Source organism: Excalfactoria chinensis, chromosome 4, assembly GCF_039878825.1.
Source record: "Excalfactoria chinensis isolate bCotChi1 chromosome 4, bCotChi1.hap2, whole genome shotgun sequence".
NCBI classification, from domain to species: domain Eukaryota; kingdom Metazoa; phylum Chordata; class Aves; order Galliformes; family Phasianidae; genus Excalfactoria; species Excalfactoria chinensis.
The window spans coordinates 43468934-43495559 of record NC_092828.1 but is presented as its reverse complement, the minus strand read 5'-3'; the positions used below and the strand labels follow the sequence as shown (position 1 = coordinate 43495559).

At 42.8% G+C, this 26626-nt stretch overlaps 1 protein-coding gene across 11 annotated transcripts in view; it reads right to left on the bottom strand.

Annotated features, from left to right (window-relative positions):
* Positions 1–1054: 1054 nt before the first annotated feature.
* Positions 1055–26626, bottom strand: part of MAPK10 (mitogen-activated protein kinase 10) — a 97242-nt gene continuing 71670 nt past the window's right edge. For 5 of the 11 annotated variants that reach the window (XM_072336426.1, XM_072336431.1, XM_072336424.1 and 2 more), the window contains 8 exons: positions 26439–26577; positions 25295–25460; positions 23126–23197; positions 11686–11868; positions 10406–10530; positions 9330–9393; positions 8514–8591; positions 1968–7609 (listed from right to left, as the gene is read on the bottom strand). In XM_072336426.1, coding sequence (XP_072192527.1) covers positions 7467–7609; positions 8514–8591; positions 9330–9393; positions 10406–10530; positions 11686–11868; positions 23126–23197; positions 25295–25460; positions 26439–26577 — 970 coding nt within the window. In that variant the 3' untranslated portion in view covers positions 1968–7466. Of the gene's footprint in view, positions 7615–8513; positions 8592–9329; positions 9394–10405; positions 10531–11685; positions 11869–18325; positions 18398–23125; positions 23198–25294; positions 25461–26438; positions 26578–26626 lie in introns of all 11 variants that reach the window. The other 6 variants (XM_072336434.1, XM_072336433.1, XM_072336432.1 and 3 more) reach the window with 3 other exon arrangements.

Here is a 26626-nt window from a genome sequence, read left to right as displayed (position 1 = left end):
AAATCACTGAAACCATAAAAGTTCTAAAGGTTCTAAAAAGGGCAGACTTCTCAAGAAAGGATAGATCTTCAAGATTCTCAAATATTGGCCAGTAAAAACGAGTGGCTCCCCATCCCTCCCATTTGTCATTAAGAATCACAAATCCAAATTTCCCTTGCCACATGCAGTCAGAGGTTTGTACTGCATTTTAGCATAGGCAATTTCTGATAAAGTGGGAGAAGAATAAGCCTTGAGAGCTCTCCTGTTTTAGCAGGTTAGAGTAAGAGCACCATTTCTGTACGTTAACTTGAAAGATCAATTAACTATGGACTTATAAGAATTTCTCCCTTGATATTGCTTACAAGGTACTTAAACCCATTTTTTTCCATAGCCCTTCCCCAACCCCTTTGTTGCTGTTTTTTGAATGTCACGATAAACCCACACATAAAAACATGCTTTGTGTGTGATGGTTTGACTCACTAGGAGGAAGCAGAGATCTTGTGCAAGAAGGGAGGAAAGCCATTTTTTTTTCCTAAAAGGCAGCACCTCTGTTCTGTTCTTTTTACTTGAAACAGAGTGAAATACCTACAGCTGTGTGAAAAATCAGCCCCAAACATTGACTGCAAATGGTGTGCTCTTTCTTTTCATTCTTTCTTTCATTTGCTTGGTGTAGTTTTATACATACTTATTTTTAATGGGGACAGAGATGGCAGAAGGAATAGCTGTTAGATGGCAGCTTTCCTTCCTTCTGTCCTGTCACACTGCAGATTTTTTGATATTCTTAGGCTGTGAACCAAAGGAATAAACTTAAGCTATGTGAAACCAAAGAGTCCGATTGGTGCCGTGGTGCCCTTACGCACCCTTAGCCTTCAAAATGCCTTTTAAAATGAATGGACGCTGACAGGAGTTAAGCCTATGGAATGCATCAGCCAAACAACTAACTGGATTTTGCAAACTTGACAGTTTCTGCATGTTTACAGCTGAGTCCCCCAGCGAGCACTACAGCAACAGGACCAGCAGGTGAACGTACTTTGCCTCTTTGTCATTAACACCCCTCATGCCATTCACATAGGACTCCAGAATACACTATTTTAATTAGCAAAGCTTGTTGTAAAGTAAACAACACAAACACTCCTTATAGAACAGCCACGGTCTCCCCTGCTTGGCATACATACAGGCTTTTTTGGCAAGGAAACATTCAGACAGCATGAGGTTCACCTCCGTGCATGGCCCCTGAGCAGCCCACGCACCGCCTCAGCCCCCAAGAGCTGCTCTGGGCAGGAGCATGCGGTGTGTGGCATAGGGACCAGATTCATACACCTTTGCTCCAGAAAAAAAAACAGTCCGAACCCACATCTGAAAAGATCAGCAGTTTTCCCCCCTATAAGGTCATAAAGGTGTAATATAGGCGTCATGCATAGAGTACATACCATGTTTAACCGAGTCCTGTCCCTGTGTGACTTTGAGCCCCAGTGAGTACAGATGCACAGCACATTTAACGGAGCCCTCAATCAATATGGTTTGCTGCATTGTGCTGTTTATTGGGAATGCTGCAAAGTCATCCAGCTGACAGGAGCCAGGGCAGCAGTAAGAAGTGTCCTCGAGAGCAGCTCTGACGAGATTCCTTCCAACACATGAGGAAAATGAAGTTCCCATTGTGGTTTGGTAATTGCCAAATGAACAGAAATCAGAAATAAGTGATGCAACATTGACCCATAAAACAGGGATGACAGAGGCAACTTTCTCCCCTGTACTCTGCACAGGGAACAACAGACAGTCAAAAACAACAGGGTAAGAACAGAACAGTACAGAAATAAAGCTGGGTCCTTACAGGTGTCACTACTGCAGTCCATTGGTGCTGACACTGCTTTCAGACATCACTGCTTATCACAGTGTGACACATCTCCACTTCCAGTCTGGGTTCTCAACTGTTGTTGATTTTCTTTTATTGGATGAGTTTTTTTAGTTAGTTTTTCTTCTTCTTCTTCTTCTTTTTTTTTTTTTTCTTTTTTCTTTTTTCTTTTCAAAACTATGTTTATCAACACTGATACATTACAGACTGTGTTGGTTATACTCCGAAGTCTGATCATGCAGAACTACAGGCGGGTGCAGCTTAGGTCTTGCTACAGGACGGACATGGCAAGGTGAACAGTTGGTTTGCTCATTAAGATCTGGAGCTCTGTTACTGTTGTGGCTTTAACGCATACTGGCCAGAAGTCCCACTTACTCCATTTACTAACTATACATGTTTCCATATGTACACTGAACCCTCCAGTACCCTCCTTTGCAGCATGTGGCTGACACAGGAAAAGCTCAGAGGTCAACCGTGTTGAGGCATACAGTGGCCTTATTGTAAAAGATCAAACAGAAGTTGTGTGTTGATTACATATTAGTTACAGAAGAAAAAATGTCCATACAACTATATACATCATAAATACCTTGCTTTCCAGTAGACAGGAATGGCCCCGTTCAGTGAAAATTAGTAAAGAGACAGGAGTACCTGTCCAAAATGACAAGCATGGGAGGAATACACTTATTTCCCAAAATGACTGTCCTCCTTCAGTATGTGCTTTTCAGCTTTTCACCCTCAGGTAAGAAGGCACCAATAGCCTCAGATGGAGTTTTGCAACATTCTTTTGTCGAATCAAACCCTCTTTAGTACTCAGACTTGCTATGGGTCAAAGATCCTGAACAAAAATGAAGTTAAACCATTCATTTCCTGCGATCAATTGTTAATTAATACACACATATATATATATTAAAGAAATTAAAAGGAATTTAAAAAAATGGCTGCGCTGGCAAAGTTGCAAATACGTTCAGCACTCGGTTCTATGGACAGCTCTATTTTCCAGCTCATCAGTGAAGGTGACACGCTCATTATTGCCCTGTGCCCCCAAACATCTTCCTAATTAAGACATTACTTACTTGTGGAATATTCAAACCTTGTGCACAGCGATTTTCTTTCTGTGTGCATGTATGTGTGTGAACAAGGTCACCGTGAGCCCGCAGTCAGACAACTTTCTTCATGTCCTTGTGAGGTGGTGGAAGTTCAATAAGCACAGACCTCAGCTCCTTGAAGATGTGCTGCTTTGTCACAATTACACTCTTTACCCACAGTGAGAATTTGGGTCAAATACAAGTACAACACAAATGTTCACCTGCATGCATTCCGTTTCTTTCTTTCACACACATACACAACTTACAGGTCAAGTAATACACTCATCCTTTTCTTTTTAGAGCATTAAAAGGAAAGGCTGATTCTCCCCGGCAGGTTTCCTTCCATAGTGCTCTCCCTGGAAGCACACAGAATTTGCTGGGAAATTCATTGTTTTCATCTCACAAACTTCAGGGGAAAGAGATCTTCATCATTCTGTAAGCTTGAATTCACACAAAAATTTGAAAGAATGGTAAGCACAAAAAGAAACTAATCTGAAATTAGAATTATTAATTCTGACCACATAAAATCCTGCTACATTTGTCAGACAAGTGGCTTCTAAAGGTTATTCTGAATTAAAATATTTCTACTACGTTTTACATAGGGGGTGAAATTTGCTCAGCCTGACTCCCTTCGGCAGTTCTAATATTGACTACTGGTATATTTCCAATAAGCTGGGGGAAAGAAGAACACAGTCCTAAAGAATCCTAGAGGCACACGGACAGATCTCATCTCTTCAGGATTATTAGGCCAAATCTTAAAAGTAAAGCCATGTAAATGAATGTAAATACTTACAATCACGTTCTGTTATAAAAGTACAAGAATGATATAGTGACATTACCACCTGGTTTGCATGATCTCCTGAGGCCAGCCAGCATCAGGCAGGAACTGATCAGTGCCAGAGGATAAACAGTAGAGCTGTAGGGAAGCACTCACCAGGCTTTATGTTTCGTTCTTTCTTCCTTTCTTTGACAAGTTACCATGCTTTCACCCCATTTTGAGCTCTCCTTTATATATTATAAATGCCTGTATGTATCCATGCTGTGGAAATCTGAATAGTGTGGGTGGGTTCCCAGAAACAGCATCATTCAAATACTTCAGTTTGTGACCAATCCAAATAAACACCTGAAATCATGGAATATGCATGATATGCTGATGAAATACATATACACTATTCTGGCTGATGAAAGAGCACCTGACGAGTGATGCCAAAATCTACCACTGGATTGAAAATGCACACAACCTTCTATCAACTCAAAGCAAATCAATGCTTCCTCCTCAGTTAAACTCATCAGTAAAACGAAAAGGGAAGGAAGGATGTCTCTCAGGAGCAACTCTGACTGAAAAACAAGCTGCCATTGCTGCACACCTGCCAAGAGGCTGCTGGCCATTTCAGTACCTCAATGCTTTGAACAAACCGCCATTACACCTCCATGTTACCAATTTTTTACATCTCTGTAATTACACCTACAGCTGCAAACTTGAGAATGAGGTGAAAATTGTTTCTCAAGTCATATGTACTGACTGTGTAATGGAAGAGGTAGATTTGGAAGGTCACTGTGAAGGAAGAAAAAAGATACATCAGCTATGGTCACATTGCACAAAGCTTTGGGATAGTAAGGAGCAGGACCAGAAGAGAAGGGCCTCCAAATTCCAGGATCTGAAAGGAATATCCTGTCTGCACCTTAGGATAGCTACAGATTGTCACCAGTGTCATCCACATTGGAGGGTACACGCTCTCCTGTAGGATACAGTTGACAGCAATAACCCACAGACACAGAGGAAACACCCTATGTGGTAGCCACCACTCAGCGCGGCCAGGGTCATATGAGGACCAAGACCAAAAGAGACTATTGCTTTGTGTTATCAATGGCTTTTTTCTGGTGTCCAATGTGGACAGCCCTAAGTCTCCTCCTGCAAACAGAGCTTCTTTAAGAGGAGATGAACTCATTTACTGCCAAAACCAAAGGCAGCCATTGTTATGGGCCCATTTCAGCAAGGCACTTCAACACGCGCTTGTGTTGAGCACTACCAAACACAAGACAAAAGCACGTGCTAGTTGTGAAACTTGATGCCTATGTGGCATCCCTACAGTAGCCACAGAACATTTGTGCAGCACTGTTGTTAGCAGAATTGGCTGCTGGGAACACAGCTGTATACATTCTGTGCTATGGGCTCATTCATTGCCCATCTACAGAACATATCCTGTGCTTCCCAGGTTGCTGCCCAGCACCTCTAAACCCAAACCAGACCAAATTATGCTAGGGGACTCAGTGTAAAACATGGGAGATCTGCAAGCACGCATCCGCTGTAAGTGGCCCTTCTGCTATCATGTCTGTCACATCTCCATAACACAGCTGGTGATGAATAGCATATTCCTCATGCTGACATTCTGCATCTGTTCAATTTTTGCCCTTCCTCTTACATGCAGCCCTTCCTCTTAGTGTTTTCTTTGGGGCAAGGGGTCAAATAACACACTAGAATGGTGAAAATGAAGGAATGGGGAAAAGGTACTGATTATCTAAGTACTATTTATAGGTATGATGACTTAAATCTGGAGGTGAGACATTTCATTATTGCTAAGAAGTCACCGTGGTGTTATTGCCTTCATGCCTACAGAGCATTGCTGTTTGCTTTCATTACTTTTATGATTACTGGCATTGAAGTGAGCGTTACATCACCAAACAACTTGATGCTTCATGCCTTAAGAAAGAATATTGCTAACAATTTTAGCAGTGGTAAATTATTGCTTTCACAGTTACTCTTATGAGATTTTAGAAAATCATAGACCTAATTGTATTTTTGCTTACTTTCCCCAGAATCAACAAAAAATATCCCTAGAGGAAAAAAAAACCAACACATCACGTCCTACTACAGCACAGATCTGCTACAAGGTCTGAAATGACTTCATATGCACTCTTATCTTCCCTCCTCAGCATCCTGGAGAGAAGATTAATTTCTTGTTTTCTTCCCTTTGAAGAAAATCTGACCTGCTACTCCAATTGTTTTCCTATCCTACAGCAGAACAGCAGGTGTGTGAGCCACCCAACAGAGCAGCTATATTTCAGGAGAGCGGGAAAGGATTTGGAATACTTCATAACTGGTGAATTTAAAGTATCCAATAAAGTATTCTGAACAGTTTCTCTTGTTGACTTTTGAAAAAGCATTCCCCTTCTGTGGACCCACTACGCACATCTTTTCCATGTAACACAGCTGGTAACACTTCTGGGGAGCTGGATGTCTTGTCACAAGCAAAGGAATGGCCAAGGACACCCAGGGAAGTGTGGTCTTTGCTCAGTGATGGAGATCCCTGCAAGGGAATGACAAAAAGGAGAAAACATCTCTTGGCCACAAACATGCTGAGGAGGGATGTACATATCCCAGTGCTGAACTCAGTAAAAACAAAGACATACAAAACTAAACATGGAATGCCCTTATGACTGCAGTCTGTCTATTCCCCAACCCTGTAATGTCCCCTAACACACAAATATACCTGGAACTCACAGCAGTGAGTCTCTCTATAAAGAAAGATAATTCACTGAATGTGGACAGGAGAAGCTTGCTTCATGATATAAACCTCTCTGAGCATATACACGTACAAAGAATTTCCATTCTTGCTCCCCACACCTTGAAAAAATACAAGATGTGCTTCCTTTCAACTTGCTCCTACCTGAGCGTATCTGCTCTAAAAATCAGAACTCTTCCCAATATTCACAGACATTGTGTGAAGCTCTGCAGCACCATCCTCCAGTACAAACTGTCTTTGAGTATATATACTGCTATCAGCAAAAACGTTGGTGCTACATCTTCAAGGGTCTGAGGGAGCCACAGCTCAGTGTGGTTATTTTCACTTCCACAAATCATTGCACAAGCTGTGCAGCCTCATCCATGACCAAGAACATGACATATACATGGGTAACAGCACCCACATATGTATGCTGCTTACCTGAAATGGGCCATGTAGTTGTGTGGTGCACTGAGTATGTGTGCAGACTGATGTCTTCCTATAGGCATACAGCTGCACACACAGCCAGAACTTCAATGGTGTGTCTGTGTGTGATCTTCATGTGTGGGGAAAAAAATGTGTATGTATCCCTATCTATATATCCCTAACTGTATATCCATACCTGCCACAGGGAGCAGGAGACAACAGAGCAGAGCGAGGGCAGATCCGCACTGGTGTGTTGTGAAGTGGCACTGCGCACCTTGTCATGCCAGCGTGAGAGGACAGCTGTGGGTCGCTGGTTTTGCAGCCATTAATTTTGCATCTTGTAAGGGTGGAAAAACAAAAAAAAAAGGATCTGAAGAATCCTTTTCCTCCCCCACCCCAGAAAGCATCATCGGAAGAAGACCAAAGCAGAGCAACTATGAGTTACATACACACTTGAGCTGAGCTGCATTACATAGCTCTGTAGGAGAAGCAGGCGGAAAAGATTTGTTTGTTTCGTTTAAATCTGTGCATTTTATTTCCCTCCGTCCCTTAGCTCTGTTGCTTTCCCTCTGGACGCCGTCACCCCCTGAAGAAGGCGGGGTTCCGCAGGCAGGCGGCTAGTCACCTGCAGCACCCCAGTGGCCCCGCCGACGCTTCCAGGCTGCTGTCCGTGTCGGACGCCAGCGTCTGATCCGTGGACATGGAGGAGATGTCGTTGGCCGATGAGGATGGGGGGAGGCTCTCGCTGCTGTTCACTGCTGCACCTGTGCTACGAAAATGAACACCACCGTGATTCAACCCGAAACCCCAGAACCTCTCACAGGTCAAAGAGAGAAGAATGCAACCCTGTGGCGATGTTCAGAGCGTTCTGAACAACATGAGCAGAAAATGGGCCCTACAGGCTTCAGACATTGGGTTATGTCAGATATTTTACCCAGAAACTCTCTCCCTCAGCAGTCTCTTTGGAAGGGGTACAGTTCACGCCATGTCCTATCCCTTGGTTTCTTATCAAGCCATCTTATTGTGCTCTACATCCTCTCCTTGTCACTCCTTAACACTTCTTATCAGTCTCCTCAGAATTATCAACACCCAACAATCCGATGCCATCTGGGATCACATGGGTAATCAGCATGAGAACTCAAAGAACAAACAAACAACCAAACCCAACCATCCAAACAAAACAGCCCTCCAATACATGGGCTAGCATGAGATCATATGGTGGCAATGCAGACATCAGTGGGGAGACAAAGCTGCTTTCTCTCTTAGTTAAGGACCAGGTGCCCAAGCACAGGATTTTGGTTGTGACAGCATTTCTGTGCAGCACAGTTCACCTGTCCTCTGTAAAATGACAGCATTAACCTTCACAATCGTTCTGACTCTGCAAAATGACGAACCCCTATGAAGTTATCAGTAACACAACTAAACATCTACCATATCCATAAATATTATTTACCAGCTCAGTCCCAAATTCCAAGCAGACTCCATTTCAAGCATTAAAATGGCACTGCGGTTCCATTAATAAAGCGCAACCTACTAAAACACTGAATTGCCCTGAAACCTCTGAAATTAGTCTATGTAGTTTCTGGTGCACTTGAATGCTTCATCTGTTTCTGTTTTCTTTCTGTCAACACAGAAAACACATCTGCGCCATTCACTGGGGCTGAGTACCTGAAGGAGACGGCTGTCCTTTTACTACGCCATTTTTCGTTTTTTCTTCAGAATTCATTACTTCTTTGTAGATGAGTTCTGGAACAGAGAATTCCAACAGTTACAAACAAGAATGGTACCGGTCATCAGCAACAACAAAATCCTTTGATGCCCCCCATAGGCCAACCCTATCCTGTCCTCATAAGTTCTGACAGCTCTGCTCATGTAAAACCTCTCTCTTCCATTCCCCTCCTCTACTGACAGCTCTTCTTGGAGCTGAATTGAGACAAACAGGGCTACTCTAGAACACATTTGTTGTTATATGTTGCTTTAAGTAGAAATGGAGCAGTACAGCTTTGCTATATGAAAAATGATGGCGTACCTTCCTGTTAAACCAGCACCCTGTTTTCTAGGTGATAACATTTCAATGAAACAACGTAATCTACACCTCCCTTGTCAATGTTGATCTGTGCTGACAATGACAGTACCCAGGATATTCATATCTGTGAGGGCTGCTCCAAAAGTAAGGCTGTGCAGATTTTCACAAAAGCAGCATGCAGGCTGGCCTCATTGCTTGTGAAAATGCATAAATAATGAAGGTAACTATGTTGAAAACCAGCAATTTTTAGCTGAGCATTTGCTTCAGCAGAGAGTGTTATTATGCTCTTTGTTGTCATTTCCAAGGGAACAAATCGAGGCATTACTTTCAGAGTGACCTATGCAATATTTTCATTATCAGACAGCAGTTCTTAGGGCTGGGTTTGGTTCTTGATGCCAGAGGAGTTACACAGATGCATATGGGATGGGACCTCCCACCTAACTCTGAGCTGTGCGCACCTTTCCACTCCTCAATAGTGTGCTCCCGCTCATCCAGCTGCTTGTCGTAGATCTGGGGGGGCGGCTGCAGAAGAGGAACAAAACTATTCAATATATTTTTCACTACACCATAAATAATTAGCACTACTTACTTAGGTAAAGATAAATTTTTCTCTCCCTCTTTGTTCATCATCCCATGTGTGCAAAACACCCAAACATGGATATTAGAAGTGTTAACATCTCTGGAAGTCAGCTCTTAATGTGGACAGTGCTTCTCCCTCATCTGCTTCAGAATGTGAGGCAGAGCTGTGCTGCAATTGGATCTGGTCAGTGCTGCCGTCATTCTGCTTGTGCTGAGCCCATAAATCCCATATGCAGAACTTTTGCACAGGCAAAGGACAATCAGAGCACCAAACAGAGAGCAGTCCAGAATAACTTGCACTGACATTTTTAAGACTGTGTATTAAATACCATAGCTCACGAGTAAGCAACCTTTGGGTCCGCCTGGGCTGTACTGAGTGAAGAGGAATTGTTTTGGGCCACATATAGAACATAGACTGTAGTTAAAGTAAATAAGGCACAACATATGAGACTAGTGAGATATTTGACCTTGCTCTTGTGAAACTAATGCACCTGTTGGGTTCCATGGAAGTGGCTGCAGATAGAATGGAAGTTTGCAGATTGATGAAACTTTTTGTTTTTTTTTTAAAGAAAATAAGCACGCAGAATTAAAGGCTCTGTAGATGGCAAAGCCATTCGCTACAGAGCACCTCTGAGTCATGTATTGTGCAAAAACTCACGCAGTAAAAAAACTGGTGGTTATTTTGTTGTTGTTCTGCACTGATTGGGACCTTATTTTCCCATTGCTATCAGTTGGACTTCTTCCACTGCAGATGGAGCGCTCTTTCCATACACCACTTTCAAACACCTCTGAGTTTATACCTATGCATGCTATTTCGTGTCCCATAGCCCAGGAACACACATGAGCCCATCCATCATCATCCATCATTTTAGGAATTTATGTCATAAAGCAGCAGGAAGCCATGCACCATCCCCACATTTTTCCAGCCTGCAGCACGTAGCCGCATCCCACTCACCGCCTCCACCTCGGCAGGGTCGTACCAGACGTTGATGTATGGGTGCTGCAGGGCCTCGTCCACTGATATGCGCTTGGCTGGATCGATGACCAGCATTTTGGACAGCAGGTCCCGAGCTTGGCTGGCTGCAGAACAGACAGCATGAAAACACTGTGATTGGCACCAAAACTTATTGTCCTCAGGGAGAGATTAACTGGGCTATAGGAAAATCAGAGCCCTATATGCATGGCGAGCTCTACGATGTGCCATGATTGATTTTACCTGAAGATAACACAAAGATGTGTGCCTATAAGAATAGACTCAGCTTTCCATAATCCTTTTTTAAAAGTTATTATTGTTTGTCATTTTTAATAAAAACTGCCTAAACCCATGTGAAAAACACCAGCAATTCTTACTACCGGTGCTGTGTTCCAAGGAACCCCATACTCAGAATAACTTACTCTGGTAGCACGCTACAGAAAACATCAAAGAAAAAAAAATAAAACAAAGAAGAACATGGTATAAAGAGTAACATATCATCAGTTCTCTCATCTGATGGTAAAAGCAGTATCAAAGGGAGCTGCTGATGTTATTCAGAGAATTACTGAAGCAGGACATGGGTTAATACAGTGATGCAGAAGCAGAATTCTTTTAAGGAGCTGTTTCTTGTTCTGACACTGCATACTAAAAGTGGCACTCACTGGTTCAAATGCAGGTGCTCCCTGTATTCAAAACATCACAAGACAGTTTTACATTAATTTCTATTCATTAGCTCCAAATCCAATCCATTATTTGAATTTATTGGAGGAGGAGTAGGGAATTCTGTGTGTTCCAAGCTGTTTGCTCAGGCCTTTTCCTTTGCTCTCACAATAGCCATGCCATGAAGCAGCTGTTAACTGGAAGAGTAATAATTCTGGATAATGCGCTGGCATGCACCTTGCAAGCAACCGAGAGCCATTAGGGGTGACCCCTGTAAGCACCCAGCAGAACCAAGGAGATGCAAGATGGATGCACAGTACATGTTTGTTATAGATTGGCAATGAGAAGTTCTTTTGATACCAAATACACATTAATCACTCTTTCTAATCCACTAAGTCCTGCTGAGTAAACCATGGCTTCAATACATGATTGAAGTCATTGCAAAACATATCATATATATACCATGGAGCAGTATATCCAGTAACATCATCATGAAGTCTTCCTGACTGAACGCATTGAATAGGCGTGCAACAACAGAGAAGAAAAAATGGAAGAGACCTCCCTTGCATGGTGGCTGCTGACACGCAAACTATGGTACATACCTTTGAGTTTGTTGTGTTCTGAGTCAGCTGGGAAGAGAGAATCAGGAAACAGTTTGGGGAAGGTGAGGCCAGCGTACTTGGGCCGGTTCTCCACGTAGTTCCGCACTGTTGGCTGTAGCTTCTTCATGAACTCTGGGCAGGGCGTTCCCAACTGCTCTATGACTTTATTCCACTGGTCAATATCTGGACATTGGGAGTTAAGGAAAACCCAACTTTTCTGTACGACCATTCCCTGGGAATCCCCAGAGGTTTCAACTGCCTTCATGTAGCCTCTCTGCAGGTGCTCGTTCCTTCATCATTATGCCCCCAGGTCCTCCTGCTCAACAAGGACACTGCTTTCTCACACATCTGTATTATCTGTGTGCATTGCACACACACAGACCCAACCAGAAGTGTGGGAGTGACAGATAGGAAAAAGGTTTTAATGCTTAGGAAGAAATTTTATTACAGGCAATTTGTATTGAACTCTTTGGTTTTCTCCTTCAGATTTTGTTCCCTTGGGCCAATCATCACACACATGACAGATGACCTGTGGTTCTTGCAGTCACCCTCAAAACAGAATTTACCTTGCCTAAAAAAAAAAAGTTAAGTGTTTGACCAGAACCACAGCACCATTTCTACATCACACTAATTCATACAACTAAGAATTTGATGACAAGATAAAAAAGAAAGTGTGGGGGGAGAAGCACATGCAGACATGGGAACATTTACACCATGAAATGTGATCGGTGCTTTGGAAGCACCTATGGGGAATATGTTTTTATGAGATAACATCCACAGCTTTTCAGCACAGGAGTGGTGTTTGTATTGCTCATGTCTGCTACTGTTGTCATAACGGTGGGGGAGTCTGTCAAATACAAAACACGCTTCCTCATAATCCAGGAGAAAATGTGGACCCACAGGATGAGGGTAACAGAAAACAGAGACCAGTGGGTAAAAAGCAGACATACTTTGAAAACTCAGCAGAGACATAGCTGGGCCTCTCCTGAAACATCTTCCATGAGTACTAAATAAATAGATCGATACATCAATAAAATAACACATTTAAAAACCACACCTAATCAAAAGTATTTGAAAGAACAAAACTCATGCAAACACCTTTTCCTAAACAGAAAACTGAAGGATTTGGGGCCATGGCTGCTCGAGGAGTGCCCTGAGTGTTTCATTAAGAATGTGAATAGAAGATTAAGGGTGACACTGTGGTTTGTGGATGGAGGCCTTTCTGAGGAACACTCAGCTTTGGCAGACAGGAAAAAAACAAGTTTTGGTCACCAGAACTGGTTCTGTGTAACTGAGCCATCTATGGGGACAGCTGGGCCTCTTCACCATGGTCTATATATGTCGCTGCAGGTGTCCCCTACCCAAATACAGGACCAAAGAAAACACACCAACTATGCACACTGCAACTGCACTGAGGAGAGACACATAGGTCCAGGCCAAGGTTTATTGGCTGACGGTGGCACCAACCAACACAGTTTCTAATGAAAAAAATAGTATTTTGAATGTACAATAAAGAATTTGTAATAATAGAAAACCCCACAACACTCTGTTTTCACAAAGAAGCCAACTATCAAGATGTACAGGCTGAAAGTTCAACATCACTTTTGCTCCTACTGATGCAATTGTAAATTGTATTTCACAAGAACTACATTTTTTCCTTCAGCTGCACTGCAGCCTTGAGTTCCATTATATTCCTGCAAATATGCAGACAGTAAGGAAATAGAGCTTGGCTATGAGGGAAAACTCACAGTACTTCCTGATAAGAAAAAAAAGTAATTTCTACAGAAACTACTCCTGCAGTTGCTCAAAAAAACCCACCAAAACCCAGCTTGTGATTAAAGAAAGAAATGCAGAAATTACTGCCCTTGTGCTTAAGTTAGATAGCATCAAGATAGAAATAATTTTTTTTTCCCTTGCTAATATTTTGACTACATGAATGACACAGTTTTTGAGTCAGTAATTATGTTTTCTTAAGTTCAATGAGACTGTGCAGGAGATACTGTTTGCAATAGGTTGATGATGTCCTATAGTACACATAACGTTTAGCCCCTCATTCTTCCTTGAGAGTGCTCAGCTGTTTAACCTTCAGCAGTTAATTAGCAATTTTTAATTCTCCTGAAAAAGGTGGGAAGGGGGAAGGGAGGAATAAAGTCTCCTGCTGCAAACCCAATGGCCAAGCCATGCCCAGAGACCAAGCACTGCTATTCCACATTACTTGAAAGCATGACTCTGATAAGGGTGTCTCTTTCCCAAATCCTCCTCAAACAGCACCTGCAGACTGATTGTATGAACCCTATGTTATTCCACTAAAATGACTGCACTTACCAGGGCTTTGAAACCATGATGGATGGCACTGTTATGACAGAACATCATGTTTTCCTGCCCAACAGACTGGAATCTACTGTCTTCACCTATTAAGCATGCATCCGTACTGGTCTCACTGCATCAGAACAGGATTTGCACCTTCTGTCTTAACAAATACCTTCTGGAGTTGGGTACAACAGGAGCACGTCAAATCTCACTTTTATACTTAAATGTAAGCACCATGAACATGATCTGGTCATGGCACTCTTCCCTCATAACAGACAGAAAGGGTGAATTTATCTCATCATCATCATCTCAGGACCTTAAAGGACCACCTTTCTGGGTATTTTCTCCTTAAATTTTCCATCGATGAAAACTGACTGCATTGTTTAATCCCAATTTTTGATGTACACAACTTGTCAAATTACAGTCCTTACTGTGAGCAGCTTTGCGTTCCTCACCCCAGCACCAAACTGTACCAACAGCTGCTACATGGGTGGCTCAGCCCATGTCCGGCTTTGACACTGGATCTGTCTTTATCTCCCCCTCTACACAGAAAACCATCCAACCTCCATTGCTGTGGGAGTCATCCTTGCAAGACAATTTTTTTTCCTTCTTGTACCATAGTCTACATACTGATGTCAGCACACTCTACAATAAACACAGAAGAAATACAAAACGGTAATATCTGACAAGACAAAAACGTGGGATATTTTCTGTGATTGTTTTGAGAAGAAGGAGGAATTTGGAAGAATTAAACCATAAAGATATTTTGCCACTTAAAGAGAAGCAGTGACTACATGTGTGATGTCGTAGAATGTATGAAAATAAAACTTAGCACATACAGAAAACTGTTTAAAAAAATGACCATTGATCACCTGTTAGAAGACTGCAGTGATGGCTGTACAGCTGCCACTAACCCTTGAGATGTATGATGTGATGATGCCTTCATTAAAATTTTCTAATATACTTTTTTTTAGCTGGCAAACCAGCTATCTTGGCTTATACAGCAGAAAGCAAACCAGATGTTACAGCAAAGGATTGAATCTGTCTCTTGGATAAATCTCACCACTTCCCTCATGGACTTCTCTTCATCACTGCAGCATCTACTCACACTGATCCAGGCTGTGCCTAAGTTCCTATGATGGATGCGATACACTTTTGTCCTTGTGATGGATGCAGGGTGATGGTGTCCCTCACCCAGAAGGAGCAGCATGAACGCTGGCATTAAACACCTTGTAAATGAACTGGGAACCTGTGTGAAAATCTTACACAAAAATTACTATGAAGTGCACAAAAATACTGCAGTCATAGCACAAGACTCTGTAAGTGACAGCTTATATGGCCATCTCTGGCATTCATTCATCACATCACACAAATTTTACATCTCTTTACTGAATAGTTTGTATCCCCCTGTAAACATTCCCAACTGTTCAGTTTAAAGCACATTCTTCCTTACGAGCCCCAGATGCATTCAGCAGGTAAAAAAAACACAAACGCACTTTCACTATGCCTCACCAGATAAACAGTTCACCCAATACAGGGGACCCAAGACACCTCAACTCCCTCTTCAGGTAATTTATGTAGTGCTGAGGGAAGAAAGACACACAGCTTTGAGCACAGTGTGTGGAATAGGTGTCCACTTCCAGGCCCAGCAGCTTCCCGCATTGCTCCCAAGGCAACACAACCAATCACGCTGCCAGTTCTCTCCTTGCTTGAGGCAAAAGTATGACCTAACTTCCTGAGAACAGTTTCTCTGTAAGCAAAACTACTGCTGCCAACCTTGAAATTTCATGAATGAATGGAGGAAGGAGCTTTAACTCATGTTATACTCCATCATGTCCATGCAGCAGAAGTAGTAGAGAAAGGCCTAACATACTTCCAATGTTGCAAAGCAATTCCTCAGAACTGGACTTCTAAAGAACAGCAGCTGAGTTCTGCTCTCAGCTCAACCATCCAAGTTGATTTTGGGGAATTCAAAGATACACCAAGAATGGAGCAGAGCCATACCTGAGCCAAACACTCCACCTTGCATTAACACCATTACATTTCCTATTTTTCTGTTGTGAATTTTTCACGACCACCTGAGATCATTCCATGTTATAAATCTGTTCTAATTCAGCTGCATTGACTATTTTGATTGGGAGACAGAAATGGTACAGAATGGCCTAGAACCCTTAATTGCTGGGAGAAGGCAAACGGTTCACTCTGCAGTCAGCATTTCTAACTACAGTACTGCAGAGATGCCAGTGATGTTCCATGCAGCCATGAGGCACCATGGCCCTGGCACCCTGCTGGCCGGTGGTGGCTGCAGCCCTCTTCCTGTGGTACTGAACAGACACTGGTAGAACACAGAGAAAAGTAGAGCGAAGCATAAAGCACAGTGCGAATTCAGCAGCTTGTTGTAAATACAAATGAAGAACGTCAGCCCATTTACAGAACAATCCCAAATGTATCAGCAGCTGCTCATGCTGACTTCAGTGGGGTTATTGCAATAAGAAACTGCCCGTAATGGTTTAATTATGGAGGCTTAGTGTGATCTCTTTTAAATAACTCTGCTGTGTGAAAGCAAGCAATTTTAAAGCATTGTGTAGTACACAATTTGCGAACATCATGAAGTTCAACGAGGCCAAGTGCAAGGTCTTGCACCTGGGTTGGGGCAATCCCAAGCACAGATATAGGTTAGGTGGAGAATGGCTCAACAGCAGCCCTCAGGAGAAGGATTTGGGAGTGTCAGTTGATGAAATACTCAACATGAGCTGGCAATGTACGCTTGCAGCCCAAAATGCCAACCATATCCTTGTGATAGCAGTGAACCGAAGCATGACCAGCAGATCAAGGAAGGTGATTCTGCCTCTCTATTCTGTTTTCAAGAGACCTCACCTGGAGTACTGCATGGAGTTCTGGGGTCCCTAGTACAAGAAGGACATGAAGCTGTTAGAGCAGGTCCAGAGGAGGGCCACGAAGATGATCAGAGTGCTGAAGCACCTTCCCTGTGAGGACAGGCTGAGAGAGCTGGGGTTCTTCAGTCTGGAGTAGAGAAGGCTCCAGTGGGAACTTACAGCTGCCTTCCAGTACCTGAAGGGAGCCTAAAGGAAAGCCGGGAAGGGACTTTTTGAGTGCAGGTAGTGACAGGATGAGGAGAAATGGCTTTAAACTGGAAGAGTGTAGATTTAGACTAAATGTCAGGAAGAAGTTCTTTACTGTGAGGGCGGTGAGATGCGGGGACAGGTTGCCCAGTTAGGCTGTGGATGCCCACTCCCTGGAAGCATTCAAGGCCAGACTGGATGGGGCTTTGAGCAACCTAGTCTAGAGGAGGTGTCCCTGCCTATAGCAGGGGGTTGGAACTAGATGATCTCAAAGGTCCCTTCTAACCCAAAACATCCTATGATTCAATGAATTTCTGTTGTGTTTATTTGCAGACTTCTCAAATGGAATCCTGCAACACTTCAGTCCAAAGCCCTGAAGCAGTTCACACTGGAGCACTAAGCAGCACTCAACCCGCACTGTGATTATTACCCCCCCAATCACAGAAAACACAGTGGCACAACCTGGGCCAGACCCTCCTGGAGCACTAATAGTGCTAATGAGTTTCAGAAGCACTGGGAAGTGAGAGGTGTTCTGCCACAGCTGCAAACGAGATGCTCTTCTGATCACATGAAACTCACAGGAGTTTTGGCATTCCTTTCGGTACAACACCAGTGGGTGCAAAACTCCAAGCAGAGTATTATTAGATGATGTCATGAAAATATTACTGCCATTGCCCAGTCCCAATTATTTTCTGCTCTTCAGATATTCCTTTTTCACATTTTAATTAAAATACTGTTCCCTTTAAAGCATGAGTGAGGCCACAAATGGAGTGCTACATTGAATTAGTATGTATGTAACACTGTGCACATATACTCTGTTGGTGAAAATCCCTAACCTGTGGCCATTTCCTTCTCTGCTACCCCACCACCACTTGCATATTGACCAGAAATCAGGCCTGAGTTACTCCTGTCTGCCTCCTGACTGCAAAGCTTCTCTCTCACCATCCCAGGATGAACAGCAACTTGTGCCCATTGCATCACAGCCTGAGCTTAAGGACTCTCAGTTATGGGGCAGGAAAAACTCACCATGTCCAGACAATGGTAACACAGCACAGCCAGAAAACAAGATTGCTGTATGTAAGGCTGTAAGGTGATGGCTTAGGGACATTTGGGCTTCAGGGATTTGGAGGTGAGACTGAGCCCCACTGCTTGGATACAGCACAGCGTGTCAGCAGCAGCCCTGTGTGTTGGACTGGGGGGGAAGGGTTGGGTGCCCAATAAGCCAAGTGGCCAACGAGGAAGGATACGATCAGTGCCAGGAAACAACACTGCACCTTTAACCATTTCGCCCATGATGCACCCTACTGACCACATGTCGACTGAAAACAGAAATGAAATGGAGGTAAACAAGCAAACAGGAACACAACAACAAATCAATGAGAGATGTATCCGACCTCATGTGGCATAGGAGCTGCCCTGCACTCTGCAGAGCTTCATGCACACAGAGGCTGTGGCAGCACAGCAGGTCCAGGAGAAATCCACTCAGCTTTCCTGACCCCAGTATGGTGGAAATACTATAATATTAAATATAAAAACAAAATAAAACCAACCAACCAACAACAACAAAAACAAACAAAAAAAACCCAGCAAACTGAATGAGATCCACAGCTGCTCACTGTGTCATAAGAAACCTTTATAATACAAATCCACCGATTGGTACATTTTTTTCTCTTTGACCATTTCCATTTGCATTCATTATCCAGGTTCACACTGCTTTGCACTGCAGGTCAGTGATGCTCTTTGATTTGAGATGCAAACTGCTTTTCCTTTCTCATTTCAGCTACAGAGATATGTCCACGTTTCCTGAAGCTGAACAGACAGAAGCCACAAAAGCAGCCTGAATCCCATGAAGACACATTCACCTCTTACTCAGGGGTCTGAAGAGAAGCTGTGGAGAACACTGGACTCCCACAGTGCCCCCTTACAGCCTGCTGGCTCCCTCCCATCAGCACTCCGTAAGGCTAGCAGTGCACAGGAGGTTAAGGAATCTCCTGATTTTTGTTCTATGTGACAGGGAACACTCATTTCTCAGTGGGGCAGAGGAAACACAACAGCATTGAGCTGTACCTTCCGCACTGAATTCCAGAGCAAATCAGGGAACTGTTCACCTGTTACAAAGAAGAGCCGATCAGCTGGGTTAAACACAGCTAGCCACTATCTAAACTGGAACACGGTGTGGAAATCACACTCTTCACATCCAGCATGGAACTAAGGTTGTACTTTTCCCAGTACTGACACCATAAAACCACATTACCTCTGCTGTCCTTGCTCTATGATTAAGTCATAGGGCATGGAAGCATGAAAAGAGACAGCCTGCTCTCTCAGGGCCAGAAGCTGGGGGAGAAAAAGGAAAGCATCATGCTGCTGGGTTACATGTATTCCTGCAATGTTACACTGAGCAACAGCTAAAAAGGGACTGGGTTCTGATTGCTAATGTCCCAATCTGAGGAAAATGCTCCATGCCGGGTCTAAAGGTTATCTGCTGCTCAGTTTAGCATATGAGAAGCTGAATCTCTCCAAAACAAATAAATAGTTAAACAAATAGAGAAATGAACAGAAGGCTCCATGTTGGGAAGCAATAAGCAAACCCAGATATGCAAATTGTTGCTGCTTTCATCACAAGCTGGATAGCATGCAAAGAATTAGGGGAAGATTGAGCAAGCAGTTGTTTGTTCAGCTGTTGTTAACCCCTTTGTATTACCAGAGGTTGCCTTGGGACATGACTGAGGCCAAGAAGTTCCACTGGCTGCCTACTGAACTGAAAATGCTGTGAGGCAGAGATTATTCTTCTACTCTGCTCCTCAGGTTTTGGCAAAGAAACTTCCTAGAACTGCCAAATAAGAAGCAGGGAAGATAAACATCTGAATATATCTTCCCTGCCTTCCCCTTGCTGCTCTTCTGAGCCAACCAGAAACAAACCAGATCAGAGCTGAAGTATCACTGCATCTTCAAGTGAAACAGTGAGCTGAAGGTCAGGGGTTCTTTACAGCCCGTACCCAGCAGCAGTGGTCAGAAACTTGTGAAGGATTTGAGAGCACTGTGTCATGCTCCACTAGTCTCAGTCCTCTGTTCCACAAACTTAGATGGAGCATGAGATATTCCGGTAGTGCAACATCAGAAAAACAAACACCCCAAAGAGCACTTTCACTCAATTCCGTGAAAATTTACCTTGGTTTAATGTTCTTTTTTCCTTCCCAAATGCAAGATATTCCCAAAGATTGGTCATGGTTCACCAAAACTGTGGAATATCCTTAAACTTCAAAGAAATGCACGCTGACATTTGTTGTCACATAGATATATGCACAGCTCTAGGAACAGCCTCAGCAATTCTTTGCCTTGATGCTTTAGGATCATACAAAACTGTGTGGTAATGAGTTAAATCTACCATTTGTTACCCAAGTCTTTGAGGTGAAATGGCTTACATTTGGGCAGCCCTTGGTGAGAGGGTCCCTTCTGCATCAGAACACCCGTGACAAGGATTGCCAGGAGTGAAGGATTTTTAATTATTACTATTATGTTTTTAAAAATCTCTCTGAGTCAGCTCACTGCACAAAGCTCTTCTGAAATTAATGCCCAAACACAATCTTTTTTAATCAGTCTACCTGAGTGTGTATGTATGCTTCACAACAGGAGCAAGTCTTCCAAGGACATCACACGCCTCTGGCACAGCCAGCTCAAGCAAGTGCACACCACAAACCATGTGGAAGTATTTCCAATATATGGAACCTCTAGACTGCTCCGTGGTTCTGATCCCACAGCAAACAGATCATAAATACCCTAGACCAGACCAAACTTAAGACACTGGGCTGCTATTGCAATGAATTTCTATGGTCAAAGAACTGGAACATTGATACTGGAACATTGCTGTGGCTTCAGCAGCTGTGATCCTAATACAGTTATCTCACACGAAAGCATTCAGACTGCTTTGAGTTCTGTCTTACCTTAAAAAAAATAATGCACAAATGCATTTCCAATCCATAATATTAAATTCTCTGAGATTTGGAAGTTGTTATCAATGAAAGCTGGACACAGCTTTCAGCCAAGTCCTGGAGCTTTCAAAACCTCTCATACTTCCACAGCGCTCAGAGCTGGGCAGCTTTCAGTTGTTCCCACTAATACACAAGTAACTGAGACAAGAATGGAGGAAGCATCCAGCAAACAGCTGACTATAAAGGCTTACTAGGATTTGCCAGAAATTCCTTGATCTGTAAATCCATCTGGAAGCCAACCAAAAACTTCATTTTTTACAGTATCAGATAAAGGAACCTCCCTGCCTTGGGCAGCTAAAAAGAAATATAGGGATTTTATGTGTGATTTCCTTCTGCTACACTCCAGGCGGATGACAGCAGAGGGCTTGCTGCAAACTGACAGCATTGGAACGGCCAATCCTCTGCCTTACTCTGGCTCAAGTGTCCTACCAGGTTCTGTAGATAAAGGACCTCAGATTCCTTTTATTCCTTAACCCTCTGTTCTTTTTATTCCAAATCAACTGAAAAAGAAAAGCCACTGATAACACACAGTAGCAGCTGTGGCCTAGCCCAGACACACAACATTTCCAGGGATGGAATTGCAGCGATTTGCGATGTTGATCTGACACTTCACATAAAATTTTCAGGATTCGTTCAAAAGCTCAGTCAATATTCTGATGCTATCCTTGAATAAGACATTGCCATAACAGATTTTTCTCAGAGCCAGAAAGAAATACAACAATTCCCATGTTCACATGATCTTTTTCAAAACTACATGGGTTAAATTATATGACAATATAATTTGCCTCCAGAAATGGGCAGGACACAATATATTTTCTTGTTATAAAGGAGAGCCATCTGTTAACCACTGTGCTACATTTTTACACTGAAATATCTTTTCTTTTTCCCCTGTATTTTGGTTGCTTGCTTAATAAATTAAAAAATGATCGAAACATCTCCAAATAGCTCAAACAGAAATGTTCTCACCATTAAAAGCTGAAACTCACATCTATTACAACATGCAGGTTTTCACTGAATGATAAAAATAAAAATAAAAGTAGAGGAAAAGAGCGTGGCATTCAGAGATCTGAATATTTTCAGAGCCAAGTAACACCTAATTGTCCAACTAGCATCCCAACTGCTAGTCGCTGGGACCACAGATCTTTAGAAAGTCTTTGCTGAAAGGAATTGCTTTGGTTTTGAATATGTAACAACACAGCATGGTGGATGTTATTCTGATGGGCCAGCTGTGCACTCCCTGCCCTTCCAGGCATACGTGTGGGTTTTCTGGCTGAGCTTGGGCTAAACTGAAGGCTCAGTATGCACCTCTCCTTTCTGTTCATTTTCTAATATTGCTTTCACCACCCTGAAAGTGGCAAAAATAATATTGCCCAAGAAGAGAAGAACAAGATGGGAAGGAAATGCAGTTTAATCTACAAGACAGACATCATGCAAGTAAGGGAAAGTTCATCTTCACACTGAGCACCTTATTTCATTTCCATTTGGAAACCAGACTGGAGATACAGACACCTTATTTCTTCTATTTTTTAAGGAAAAAAAATGTTGTATTGGCCCAACTGGAAGCCCATACAGCATTGATATGAACCTGAATCCATGATGCATTAGCAAGCAAACGGTCATGATGTCACCACAAATGCTACAACATTGCTGTTTCCAAATCACTGAAGCAGAAAAACAGAGTTATAGGAACCAGAAGGGGCAAAATAAGATTTTTTTTTCCCCATAGTTTTCCTTTGAAGAATAACAAGCAAAGCTATCCAATTCACAATCATAATGCTTGTTTCCTATGTTGCTTATCAGTATCACAAAAGAACTGCATAAAGTGGAATGATTACAGCCATTAAAATAATTTATTTGGCTGAAATATTTCTGTGCATCTGTTTTTCATTTTTGATGTTGTCCATATCAGCAGTGCGCTAGTTCTATTCACTCGTACCTCTGGGTTCAGTTTCTTGCTTCTATCTTTGTAATCGTGGTACATTTGTTACACAGCAAAGGGGGTGGGTGGAGGAGAGGAACAAATGATGGGTGAAGCTGCAGCACATGGCACAAGGATACAATCCCTTCCTGGAAAGAGGATTTTGTGGCGAACCATTTCTCCCATAATGCATCCCACAGACCATATATCCACTAGGACAGCAGAGACAGGAGGTGGAGAAGGAGGAAAAAAAGCAAAGTTAACTATGACATTTCACTCCTAAAGCAGGGGACAAAGAGCAGGGTGAGCAGAGCAGTACCAATCATTTTGCCTTTAGTTTTTTCTTTCCCCACATCTCACAGAAGCTCAAATAAACACATAACTGCAAGCTGTGTCAGCTGGCTCGGTGGTGGTGAGCAACAATGGTGCAAGAAGTTCAAAACCAATACTGTTGGGAAAATGTTCACCATTGGCCAGTAACAACTGTGCCGAATCATGGTGTCTGCTGAGTTCATGGTAAAAAAAAACAACAACAAAACAAAAACAAAAAAACCAACAAAAAACAAAAAGCTCAATTTGTTTTGAAATGAAAAAGCAAACCAATAGCCCAGGCAATGGCCATCTAAACAAAACCCACCTGCAACTGCATAGTCTGTGGACTCTGCCCTGTAGCAGTGTGCAGGAGGTTCCTAATGGAACTACTCCTGTAAGCAAAGGCCACGTGGATAAGTACTACACTTAGGGGCTATCTACAACTGCTGCTTGAGGATCTGAACCCACATCCTATCCGTATCATGTGCCTGTCAGTGTCTACATACCAACTGGAAGGAACCAGGGCATAAGACTGGTCTGCAATCTTCCTTTACTCCATTGGTACTCAAAATAAATGCTGAAATAAAACATTGTTTTGTAGGACAAGTATCCACAAGACTGTTTCTTATCTTCCTGATCCTACATTCAGGCTTTAGGTGTAATGAACAGTCACAATATACGTTCAAACTGAGTGGTTTGTTTTTTTCCTCCCCTTCAAGCCTTGCAAGAAAAAAAATAAAAATCAAATACAGAATGACACAGGGCACTCGGAAAGAAAAGATCCAGATTCAGTGTGAAGGGGAAAAGCTGTCTTAAAAACTGCTCTGTGTCCTCACTGTGGGCATATTCGATATCCACAGCCACTTACTCCTATTTTTCTTCCCCTTTTCAACCTTCAAAAGCAGTCCAAAATAAACCAAAGAAACAAACAACTCATTTCTTGGTCAAATAAAATCAAGGTGAAACGTTCCATTTGGGACAAAGAGGGTACAGGGCATGGGGCACAGGACAGCAGGAGCATGCCTGAGGCTGCAGCAGTTTTCTTCACAGTGATGGCTTTGGGAGCTTCCCTGGGAAGCGCAGCAAACCAGTGTTAATGGTGTATCTTTAGCCAACCCAGTGCAGAAAGAAAATGAAAGCAGTGAACAGTCCTTACACAGGCAATGGGCATAGTAAAGGGAAAAAAGGAGGGGAGCTTCAGTAATGTGGCAGCACAGGAGCAGGGAGCAAAGAGCAGCCCTTCTGTTCCTTCCCTGGGAGATACGGCAACAACTCTTGGAACTTTCCCAGCTGTACATTTCATCACTAAAGTGTCCCTAAGATTTTCTTATTGTCATTTTGAGAACTGAGTGCATTCTCTGTCCTCTCAGGGACAATTCCAACAACAAAGATTTATTTACTACATGTTTTGAAAGAAAAAACAAGTGGGTATTTAGCATAAGGATCTGTAAAGCATGCCAAGCTCAGGTCAAGTCGATAACAACACACATCAAAGTCCTTCAAGAAATATTGCTCCCTTTATAAATATTATTCTGTACTGTTAGAATCTACTCAGTAACTGCCTACTTTCTTGATTTTCCCATTAAAATCTGCACTGTGAACTCACAACCATTACAAAGAATTAATGACCCCTGTCATTGATTAATCTCTTTGTCAAACAGACGAGTGGCAGCTTCTGAGGACAGAACCTGAGAAGGAGCACTTTTCTCCACTGCATGTTTATCCCTTCCTTCCCTTCTTAGTCTATCTGAGTTTGATTTGCTCAACAATAACTAAGAACGACCTCCCATTACTCTTCAATCCCACACTGATAACTCCATCCCCTATTAACACCCCAACAACAGTAGGTGCCTGCAGCAACCAAGAATGAGAACCTCCCAGTCACCTGCCTTTTATATTCATGATGTCTTTTCCTGATACATTTTCTGTTTCTCCTCCTGGTGCCCCTACAGCCACAGATCCACCTCACACCTGTGTGCTCCGACATGCAGCCCTACCGTTCTCCTTGTAGCCCATTCCCAGGATGACCTCCGGTGCTCTGTAGTACCGTGTCACCACGTACGGAGTCATCATGAAGCTGGTGCCTGCGGTCCTGGCCAGCCCAAAATCCAAAATCTTCAGCGTGCAGTCAGATTTTACCACAATGTTACTTGGTTTTAAATCCTGCAAAAGATTGCAAAAGAGTGAAAAGAGTGCACCAAGCCATAGTGGCGATGGACAGTAATTTTTCAAGCCACACTTCAAATACTCTTGCACTCCTTCACTGATGGTTTCAATCAGAAATCACTGGCAAAAACTTTGCACCTGTTTCTTTGCAATATCTTACAAAAAGTGCTGCCCACTGGGTGTACCCTGAGGCTGTACTCAGATGGTGGGAGCTTACTGGTGAGAAATAATTTCATTGGGCTGTTTGAGAAGTTCAGATGAGTATTAAAGTACTATTTTGTGGGATTTTGTTTAATGCTGTCAGCCTCACAAAGATATTCCAACTGTCTTACGTGGAGATGGTTTACTGTTTCATTTGTTTTAATAAGAAACCAACTCATCCTTTCTCAGAAATTATCTTGAAACTAGATCCACATCCTCCTATGTACATACAACATAGCAAGAAATAAAGCCTTTGCTTACTGTAAGGCAACATTCCTCTGTGAACCATTTCATAAGGAAATGGACATACGCATATGTATATTTTTTTCAGCTGGAACTACAAAGTTAGTACAAGACCACTGCAATAAAGAATAGGGATGTTTTTAATCCATTCAGCACTGCCTCATATGCTCACAGTCACACAAACTGTTTCTTCTGTTGTTAGGGATCACAGTGCTACCTCCCACACTTGCAGCCATGGTTTAAGGGGCAATAACATTTCTGTAGACATTTCAGAGATCATAATCACTTTGATGATTTCCAGTGCATACTGGTGATTGTTATCGTTATTTTTAACAAGCACATTACCTAAGGACATTTCTAAAACAAACATGAGGCAACTCAGTGAATGGAATGGGCTGTGATTAGTAAATGCACTGTGATTTTTCTGGAGGTAAGGCTTAGATCTGCAGCACGCAAGAAACTCAACTGGTTTTCAGAGTCTCCACGAGGATGTCATTTACCACCCTGAGTTCCAAACTGGAGTCTCCTTACCCTGTGAATAATTCCCGCAGAGTGCAGGTGCTTGATGCCACAGAGCATTTGATACAGCAGGTAGGACATTCGCTCATGGTCTAGCTCCATCTGAATCACCTGGCACAGGTTGGCATCCATCAGCTCCATCACCAAGTAACTGAATGGAACAGCAAAGCCAGGAACGTTATCAGCTGTGTTGAGCATTG